At 42.8% G+C, this 10,959-nt stretch overlaps 1 protein-coding gene across 19 annotated transcripts in view; it reads right to left on the bottom strand.

The window, feature by feature from the left end:
• Positions 1 to 268: 268 nt before the first annotated feature.
• Positions 269 to 10,959, bottom strand: part of LOC124115793 (kinesin-like protein KIF13B) — a 266,352-nt gene continuing 255,661 nt past the window's right edge. For 10 of the 19 annotated variants that reach the window (XM_048392899.1, XM_048392912.1, XM_048392916.1 and 7 more), the window contains 5 exons: positions 9,389 to 9,484; positions 4,712 to 4,830; positions 2,826 to 4,047; positions 2,223 to 2,435; positions 269 to 1,700 (listed from right to left, as the gene is read on the bottom strand). In XM_048392899.1, coding sequence (XP_048248856.1) covers positions 1,447 to 1,700; positions 2,223 to 2,435; positions 2,826 to 4,047; positions 4,712 to 4,830; positions 9,389 to 9,484 — 1,904 coding nt within the window. In that variant the 3' untranslated portion in view covers positions 269 to 1,446. The remainder of the gene's footprint in view (positions 1,701 to 2,222; positions 2,436 to 2,825; positions 4,048 to 4,711; positions 4,831 to 9,388; positions 9,485 to 10,959) is intronic. The other 9 variants (XM_048392914.1, XM_048392934.1, XM_048392940.1 and 6 more) reach the window with 3 other exon arrangements.

Genomic DNA, 10,959 nt, shown 5'->3' with positions numbered 1-10,959 from the left:
GTGTTGAACGTTCTGTTCATCAACCATATTTTGTTGATCAATCGCATTCTGTTGATCAACCATATTCTCTTGATCAGCCACGTTCCGTTGATCAACTATATTCTCTTGATAAGCCTTGTTTTGTTGATCATCCATATTCTCTTGATCAGCCATGTTCCGTTGATCATCCATATTCTCTTGATCAGCCATGTTCCGTTGATCATCCATATTCTCTTGATAAGCCTTGTTCTGTTGATCATCCATATTCTCTTGATCAGCCACGTTCCGGTGATCATCCATATTCTCTTGATCAGCCATGTTCCGTTGATCATCCATATTCTCTTGATCAGCCATATTCTCTTGATCAGCCACGTTTTGTTGATCATCCATATTCTCTTGATCAGCCACGTTCTGTTGATCAACCATATTCTCTTGATCAGCCACGTTCCGGTGATCATCCATTTTCTCTTGATCAGCCATATTCTCTTGATGGGACACGTTCTGTTGATCAACCATATTCTCTTGATCAGCCACGTTCCGGTGATCATCCATATTCTCTTGATCAGCCTTGTTCCGTTGATCAACCATATTCTCTTGATGGGCCATCTTCTGTTGATCAACCCTGTTCCATCCATACAAACAAGTAAACTTCATTCCAAACTGTAAACTCAATCACATCACGTCTCGCCCTAGTTTTGAGTTCCTTCATAGAAGAGATGATAAAGGGAGACAATCCAAGAGTTTGTATCCAAGGGCAGGTAATCCATGCCCACTTGTGCCTTGGGTTGTCACTGACTTCTGTCAACAATTATGGTCATCTGCCTCTGATTATGAAGTGTCCGACGAGGGACTTATCATGCATCATTGGTAACATAGGAAAACTGACAAATCTCTGCAACTGAATCACAAACAACCATGTACTATGTCACAACAAGAAAAGCTTGATGATAAAGCTTGTTCATATCACAATACAGATAAACAGATTCAGCTATACATAGCAATATGCACATCAGTCTCAAATATACAAATGGAAGCTAAAATTTTCAACAAATCAAGACAACTATGTTCAACTATGTATATATATATATATATATATATATGCCAACTGAAAGTGCCATAACTTGCCATAACAGTATTGACTGGTGTATACCAAAGCCTATAGCAGTTTCAGGACACACTTATGGACTTTATTCAATGAGACAGGAAACAAGAAATGACGACAGCCATTTAGTAAATCTACAACTTGGGTAAATCCAAACCCAAAGTCAGTTCCCTTCAAAGATGAAATTTGTAAATCTGTAAAATCAACACTCATTGTATGTACATAGAGGCTGACCTAGGTCGTCGTTCTACCTCGCCTGCGGACTCACTAGTTCCTGAAGGGTATGGGTTTTTGTAATGATATGTCAACATTATCTATTTATTATGGAGATAAAGAAATGATGCAAAGTCAGCATAAACATCAGCTCATTTTTTCTTGGCGTGGCTAGCGGAAGTGGCCCGCATGTACGACCCCCCTGCGCCAGTCTGCTGGGAAATGTTAGAGGATGAATGCGACAAGTTGCTGGACGATCCCACCAAGCTCCGACGACTTGAGGACAAACTCTTCCGTGACCCTTTCCTCTTCTTGTCCCAGATAAGTTTCTCTGTTCGGACAAAGACACCATGTCGGTGACGGCATTTGAAGTATCGGACACCATTCACAGAGCCGTCGTTTTTACCTGGAGAAAAAAGGCAAAATGGTATATTGTGTGATAACTGCACTGTAAAATGTCAATAATTCACAATTGATAATTCAAATGGATTAATACCCAATGTCAGAAATAGGTGAGCTAAACCTACAGGACACGAAACAGAGAGTTCTGTAGTGAGTGCTAAGTTAAAGCACTTTCTTGTCAGTCCAGTAGTTTAATCAACGAAGCCATGATGTGGGTCATATATACTACTAGACTTTGACACGGATCTTCTCATATTCCATGATAACCAAATTCTAATCTGGAAAACAAAATGGCCCATAGGGGTTTCCATATGTCCGAATCCCTATCATACATTGAGTGAAGGATATGCCATGAGCTCTGTGGCTTGCAAGACAATGATCTAATGGTGAATCGGTCACAGGGTATTTATAATAGAGAGATAGAATACCCTGTATAAACAAGGATGAGAATTCAGTTGATCTATTGTGAATATTAGGACAGAGGACAGAACATGGAGGACAAGGCTGATATGATGACTAGGCTTACCTTCAGGCAGATCCAGTTCCACTCCGATCCAGGGACCTGCTGCAAACTCCACGTTTCCCACAAAGCGTACCACCCCTGTCTTGGGCCCCACACGAGAGGAGGTGACAGTCACAAACTCTCCCTCCTGAATCCAGGACGGGACTGGGCCATCATGCAGACGGTCAAGGTCAGCTCTGCTCCCAAAGGAGCACTCACTCAGGGAGTCATCCATTGCTGCACAAACAGTACAAGAAATGTGACGCTTAATTACAGCCTGCTGAAAATGTCTGATTTGAGAGGAAAGTTGTCAATCAACATCAACATATATGGTAAAATATTTGCCCCGTGAAAATCCGGGTTAGAATAGTTCTTCAGAAACCCATGCTTGTCGTAAGAGGCGACTAATGGGATTGGGTGGTCAGGCTCACTGATTGGGTGATGCATGTCATCGTACCCCAATTGTGTGGATCGACGCTCATGACATCAATCACTGGATTGTCTGGTCCAGACTCGATTATTTACAGACCGACGTCACATAGCTGGAATATTGCTGTGTGTGTCTTTAAACAACAAACAAACATGTCATTCTAAGAAATTTGAGAGTCAAGCCACAAGCCACCTTACCATTGAGTTGATCCTCCGACACATGTAGGCTGCTTCTCCTCTCCATCCCAAGGTCCTCCTGCCAGGCCTTCATGGCTGTGTCGATCTGAGGGGAGACGGTGCAGGACATCGGCCGCTGGCGTGACCCAGAGCCCTTCCGTCGTACAACTCCCTTAGAATCAGGTGTTTTCTGTCCACTACCCAACAGTGCAGACTTGTCTGCCTTAGGGGAAACAATGTTTGACAAAGATGCTGATTTCAAACCAACTACTGGTGTTTCAGTGGCCTTGCCTCTCGTCTTCTTGTCAAGGTTCTCTGATTCAGATACAGACAATCTCGGGGTATCCTTCACCTCAGGCTTGGCACTCCTTAAAGAAGATTTGTCCACAGTCTCGGAGTCTGCTCCTTCATCTTCTCCAAGTTTCTCCAGCTCCTCCATTGCAGTTACACTATATGGGTCATTGTCCCCATCCCCACGGCCTATTGCACTGTCCCCAGGTTCCGAGTTGCTTGAGTCTATGCGTGAGAGAGGTTCATGGCTGGAGGGTTCAGTAACAGACTTCACAGCTTCATGATCATTCTCAGTTGTCTGACTGAAATCAAACTCTTTCCCATTGGCAGGTGGTGTCGGTACAGGCTTGAGAGGAGCATCAGGTATCTCAGGTACCCCCTCATCAAGCAAAGAATCGGATCGGGATTTGCGATTACCATCAGTGTCATTATCACCAGAATCATTTGAATCATTGTGAACTGATCCATTGGAATCATCAAGTGTTGTTTCTGTATTGCCACTGCCCATGTTGGCCTTATCACCATCGTCTTTGGCATGGTCCCCATCCTCAGCCTTGGCGTGGTCCTCATCATCGCTGTCTCCACTGTGTTCTGTGCTGCCAGACTTGTGAGCTGTCTTGTTTTTGATATTCTCATTGTCATCAATGCTCTTGACACTGAGTGAGTCCTCTGAGGACAAGGTGAGAGAGGACACAGCTTGAGAGCCATAGCCACTGGACGTCATGCTGGGAGTGCAGCTCTTTGCCTGCACCTCCGCTAGGCTGTCATTGGTGGAGGAGTGGGTCATGTGACTAAGAGCCAGAGCGCCCTCTCTCTGCACACGAGCTGTCTGCTGGCTCTGGTACGACTCAAAATCCTGAAAGTCATCTGAGTCAAGACTGCGTGAATCATGGTCCTGCTGCTGAAGGCGAGAAACTGACTTTGGTATCAACTCATCCTCCTCATCCAGGTCCTGGAAGCAGAATGAGGGAGTAAATGAATGAGAAGGGATTTTATACTTCTTTGAAATGTACAGTCAAACACCACTGTGTCGAAGCTGAAGGGACCTACCTAAATACTTCATGTTACCCAAGGTTTGACCGAACCGAAAAATGATGAATAAAGGAGGAATATAGTAGGATCAAGAAGGAAAACCAGTGACTGATTGGACGAGGATCATTAAATAATCCTGGTCATAATAGACATTTTCTCCCATGAAATGCTTTGTCATGACAAAATGTCTCATAAAATGGGGCGTGTGTGAGTCTAAATATGATACAGTCCAAAGGCCAATTCTGCCACCCACCCATCCTTGTAACGCATGATCAGTCCCTAAGCAAATTGAGTGAGTGAGTGAGTGAGTGAGTGAGTGAGTGAGGTTTTACGCTGCTTTAAGCAATATTCCAGCAATATCAAAGCAGGAGACACAAGAAATGGGCTTCAAACATTGTACCCATGTTGGGAATCAAACCCGGGTCTTCTGTATGACGAGCGAGCGAGCGCTTTAACCACTAGGCTACCCGACCTCCCCAGTCCCTGAGCAAAGGATACAGAGGACCAAATGTTTACTGGGGACTGGGATTAATCAAGGGGAATTGGGGTAATTGGGACAATGAACCAGTACAAGCCATCAGTACCTCCTCCGTGTCTTGGTGTAGAAGTGGCCGAGACTCTCTCTGGTGCTGCTCCTCAATCAGAGTCCTCATCGGCTTCACCAACTTGGACGTGTGTGGACTCAGTCCAGACTTGGGGGATGCTGTTTGGGAAAGAAAAAAGCCTGGTAATCTTCAAGTCAACATCAAAGAACAAAACGCAAGAAATCAGTCGACTTCGGCTTCAAGAATGATGTGTCACACTTCCTTAGATAATTACTTTGTAGGTTCCTTCACAACCTTTTTCGTGTGCAGTTACGCAGAACACTTGGTCAAAGTACACATTAGTAGTGACACTACAACTTAAGAGGAACCACATCTTGGTATATGTTCCATTGCTTCCAGCAATAATACACCTGAACTGAGACATTAGATGATCAGAATTAAAAGAACCTGTCCGTGTTTGATATACCTTAAGATTCTACATACTCACCCTTCATTCGCAGACACTAAATAATATAGCATGTTTAAAATCATCTCTCAACTTTGTATGGCATCATACAATACCTTTTTGCCATCTTTTGGAAAAGCAGTTAATATTTTTCACAAAATAGTTAGGTCAGATTGGAATTTTGAAGTTAAATATACAAGTTTGATAAAAACACAAAGATTGAGGCCAACAGAAAATAGACAACAGATAATCACAACTAATGAGTTTTGGGAGGTATTTATTTCAGCATGCAAAAAAACCCAACCTTGTCAACACAAAACACTGGTGTTCAAATTGAAGAATCCAGAGAATAAACCTGTACTTGGTAGTGACTACATAACAAAACATGAGCAGAGACAGAAAGGCAGCCAGAGTCACTGGCAAACACAGCTTTATTGTGGACAAGTTAGGAGCAGGTGAGGGATTTCTGATCTATAATTTATAGCAGCAATCTTTCAAACAGTGTCCAAAGGTGTCCCTCCCTAAATACATGTAGTTTCATGGCCTCTCCAGTGATGTCCATGATGTTTACCATGAAAATATAAAATATGTTCACAGATAAATACTCTCTGTCAAAGTCTTTATTGCCAACCCTCTCCTTTGACTTGTTATTGCCCTCCATATATACATGTTCTTATGCTGTGCTAGTTTTGTTTTTACTGAAGATGTGCCTTATGGACCAACAATATCAGTTGTGGAAATTCTCAGCTATGTAATTCACAGAACACTGGGAGTGCAGCCAAAGTCACCATAGAGGGAAGAAGATTGTTTCCCACACAGAAGATTACATGTAACCATAACAATTACAACACCAATATGGTTTGCAAACAATTCCTTTGACCTTGGTGTTTTGTTACCAGTCACCATGTCAATCCACACGGTCTGATTTTATGACTCTTCCTCCTGCCCTTGATTCCATCACAAGTTTCATGACTTGAGTTGAGACAGAACCAGTCCTCAGGGTAACAACAGTAGATACAAGCAGCCTGTAATTGTCCATGATCAGATGCGACCATGCTGGCAGAGCTTCCAGAGAAGGCACCGGAACAAGAACATCTCGACCTCCTCGACATCTACTGCTTCTCATATTCACAAAAAACTGCTGCATCTTTAAGGCTGCTGTGCCCTTACAGTAACATATTGACATCACTGCTGCAACCTCCAGCATCTTTAAGGCTGCTGTGTCCTTACAGTAACATATTGACATCACTGCTGCAACCTCCAGCATCTTTAAGGCTGCTGTGTCCTTACAGTAACATATTGACATCACTGCTGCAACTCGCAGTGTCTTTAAGGCTGCTGTGTCCTTACATTAACATATTGACATCACTGCTGCAACCTCCAGCATCTTTAAGGCTGCTGTGTCCTTACAGTAACATATTGACATCACTGCTGCAACTCGCAGTGTCTTTAGGGCTGCTGTGTCCTAACAGTAACATATTGACATCACTGCTGCAACTCGCAGCATCTTTAAGGCTGCTGTGTCCTTACAGTAACATATTGACATCACTGCTGCAACTCGCAGCATCTTTAAGGCTGCTGTGTCCTTACAGTAACATATTGACATCACTGCTGCAACCTCCAGCATCTTTAAGGCTGCTGTGTCCTTACAGTAACATATTGACATCACTGCTACAACCTCCAGCATCTTTAAGGCTGCTGTGTCCTTACAGTAACATATTGACATCGCTGCTGCAACTCGCAGCATCTTTAAGGCTGCTGTGTCCTTACAGTAACATATTGACATCACTGCTGCAACCTCCAGCATCTTTAAGGCTGCTGTGTCCTTACAGTAACATATTGACATCACTGCTGCAACTCGGAGCATCTTTAAGGCTGCTGTGTCCTTACAGTAACATATTGACATCACTGCTGCAACCTCCAGCATCTTTAAGGCTGCTGTGTCCTTACAGTAACATATTGACATCACTGCTGCAACCTCCAGCATCTTTAAGGCTGCTGTGTCCTTACAGTAACATATTGACATCGCTGCTGCAACTCGCAGCATCTTTAAGGCTGCTGTGTCCTTACAGTAACATATTGACATCACTGCTGCAACTCGGAGCATCTTTAAGGCTGCTGTGTCCTTACAGTAACATATTGACATCACTGCTGCAACCTGCAGCATCTTTAAGTCCTTACAGTAACATATTGGCATCGTTGCTGCAATGACATTCTTGATGACAGTCTTAAGGTAACAGTCTTACTGTATCATTAGCAAAAGGTCATCTGAATGACATCATTGTTAAATTCTCCTGTCATTTCCAGGAAGAGACGACAAACCAGGGGTTTGAGATTGGCATGGCAATGTTTGAGATATCCTGTCTGGCACAAGGAACCTTGTGGGTCAGAGACGCCTTAGCAATGTTTCTGATATCCTGTCTGAACAGGGAAACCTGTGGTTTAGAGATTGCCGTGGCAATGTTTGTGATATCCTGTCTGGCACAAGGAAACCTGTGGTTTAGAGATTGCCGTGGCAATGTTTGTGATATCCTGTCTGGCACAAGGAAACCTGTGGTTCAGAGAGCGCCATGGCAACGTTGGTGATATCCTGACTGAACAGGGAAACCTGTGGTTCAGAGAGTGCCATGGCAACGTTGGTGATATCCTGTCTGGCACAAGGAAACCTGTGGTTCAGAGAGCGCCATGGCAACGTTGGTGATATCCTGACTGAACAGGGAAACCTGTGGTTCAGAGAGTGCCATGGCAACGTTGGTGATATCCTGTCTGGCACAAGGAAACTTGTGGGTCAGAGAGTGCCATGGCAACGTTGGTGATATCCTGTCTGGCACAAGGAAACCTGTGGTTCAGAGAGTGCCATGGCAACGTTTGAGATATCCTGTCTGGCACAAGGAAACCTGTGGTTCAGAGAGCGCCATGGCAACGTTGGTGATATCCTGACTGAACAGGGAAAGCTGTGGTTCAGAGAGTGCCATGGCAATGTTGGTGATATCCTGTCTGAACAGGGAAACCAGTGGTTCAGAGAGTGCCGTGGCAATGTTGGTGATATCCTGTCTGGAACAAGGAAACCTGTGGTTCAGAGAGCGCCATGGCAACGTTGATGATATCCTGACTGAACAGGGAAACCTGTGGTTCAGAGAGTGCCATGGCAATGTTGGTGATATCCTGTCTGGAACAAGGAAACCTGTGGTTCAGAGAGCACCATGGCAACGTTGGTGATATCCTGACTGAACAGGGAAACCTGTGGTTCAGAGAGTGCCATGGCAACGTTGGTGATATCCTGTCTGGCACAAGGAAACTTGTGGGTCGGAGAGTGCCATGGCAACGTTGGTGATGAGCAGACAAACATGTACCCCTGACATAAAGTAATGCGATGACTCCATCAGAAGCCATGGTGACAGATGAACAGCTATTCTTGTCTGAGTGGGAAGAGGAGATACCACACAAGTATTACCATAATCATCACTTCAGTAAAAGCAAAAATTGTTTCCATTTAGAGAATGCTGTCAAGCAACTTCATGTTGTGTCTACTGCCATAAATTCATTGTGACACAAACCCTCCCAACAGCTGCTTTATCATGCACAAGACACCTACCATGTCCAACTCAACACACAACGTCTTCATGCAGCAAGCAAAACACGTCTCAAGAATGCAAACTCTACTTGAAGATGACCACCACAAAGACACTTCACCATATCGCACACACACCACAACTAGGTAGTACTTTGCATAGCCAAGTTTTGTAACTTTATGTTAAGCAGTGGCTTAAATGAAGCCAAACCAATTCACTTTCAGACGTTTATCTTTATCTAAAATAAGGACACTTCTGTTTGATAGTGCATTATGTGACCAAAGTATTCATCATTTAGTAACGTAAATTTATCATCTCGAAAAAATGTCATAATGGCCCTCTTCTCAAGTTGCGACTGCATCACAGGATATATACTACTAAAAAAGTTAAGGATCACCCAGTTCTTTCATATTACTATAGTTAATCTGTCATGGTGGTGATCCCTAATTTTATTTCAGTAGTATATGTATAAGACATGAAACCTAACGGGGAAGTATTGGTATTTCCATATAATTTGAAAAGAATGGAAAACTGAAACTGATTTACAACAACGTCATGCAGACAACACCGACTTGAGTGAGTCTCATGCAGAATCAACAGCCAGTACATTGAAAGATGAACATGACAGCTAATTGGATGGAAAAAGAAAACATGCACAGACGTAGAAAACAATATGAAATATCCTGAAACTGTTACTACCATGTTCTTCACGGAAGAAACGAGACAATAGTTTAAACGTACGCTTAGCCGAGTTACCATTGGTACTAGAACGGAGGTTGAGGAAGCTCGGGCGGGCTGCAAGGGGAATAACTCTTCATCAGAGGATGACATTCAATCGTCATGGTAACAAAATATGAAAGCATGATATGGTTATCTATGTTGTCATGGAAACTTAAATCGGAAGAAGCACAGACAAGGCAGATCTGCCAAGTTAACAGTGAAAACAAATGTATGACAAAGCATGAAACAAATGATATGTTGTCATGGAAACAGTTGGAAGAAACAAAATGAACGTGTATATATAGTTGGTGACAACAGCAATATGAAGCATCTAATTGAGGTGGCAATCCTAGACTTAGTATCAAGCTTGCACAAGGCGGTGGGAAGACACAGTAACAAGCAGTTCCTTGGCAAAACAAAACAAAGAAGCATCAAACATGATAAAAGTCTGCAGGAAAACCCTACACTGTATTAGTATCTGGTAAATGTGGGTAATATGTCAACTTGTGCATGAAGGAAGTCTCCTGGCATGCACCAGTTGGTTGTAGGAACGCACCAGGAACGCACCAGGAACGCACCAGGAACGAACTGTTTAGGCTGGAGGGTCCAGCAGGGACTATGGACACATGACACTATGTACAGACTGTATGTAAGTCAAGGGAGAATCTCTGTCAGACAATATTGCGGTTTGTTATGACCGAGTGTCAATATGGACACATCAGTCTATCGGCTGCATGTAAGCTAATTAAGTCATTGCATAATCTCTGTCAGGCAATATTGCTAATAAGAATTGATTTTAAAATCTTTAGCATTTATGGAGGACTAAATGTAAAAATCGGGGTGCAGAATGCGTAAAGATGCTCTGTCAGGGCAATGTTGCAGTATCTTGTAACAGTGTCTGAGAGGAAATATGGACACATGGTCAACTGAATGTATGTAACCAAAATCATGGTAATATTTCTGTCAGGATAATAGTGCACTTTGTTTTGACTGTGGGTCAATATGGACACATCAGACTACAATGATATGTAACCGAGGTCATGGAATATCTCTGTCAGGGTAACATTGCATGTATGTTAAAATGTGACTACTCTCAAGTCATCCTCACTTATCAGGGACTTGACCAGCAAGAAAATGCAGAGACAAGTTTTACATTTTCTGACCACCTGGTACAGGAATTTACCTGGGCATTATCAAAAGCCGATATTCAATCCAAAGTCAATGGAATGCAACGGAAATGGACAAATAAAATCCTAAATTGGAATTAAAGATATCCCAATTCAATTACCATAAATATTAACTTTCTATGTTATACATAGCTTTGCATATTTGACATACTTGAAACGTTTGCATTGAATTCAATGTTAGAATCCTGATGAATAAAATATAAGAACCATACAAACATTTCCAATGTAGGAAATAAATAAATGTTTCTTTTCTCCAAATTTGCCTTTCCCCATAAAAGCCAAGATAATTCCTAATCTTGTTTCCTGCTTCAAAGGGTATATAATACATAACACCCAAGTGCAAGTTTATGTGGTGCCAAGCTC

This window comes from Haliotis rufescens, unplaced genomic scaffold (assembly GCF_023055435.1).
Source record: "Haliotis rufescens isolate VD_foot unplaced genomic scaffold, xgHalRufe1.0.p SCAF_1, whole genome shotgun sequence".
NCBI lineage: Eukaryota > Metazoa > Mollusca > Gastropoda > Lepetellida > Haliotidae > Haliotis > Haliotis rufescens.
Note: the sequence above shows the minus strand (reverse complement) of the source record. Positions and strands in the feature narration are given on the sequence as shown.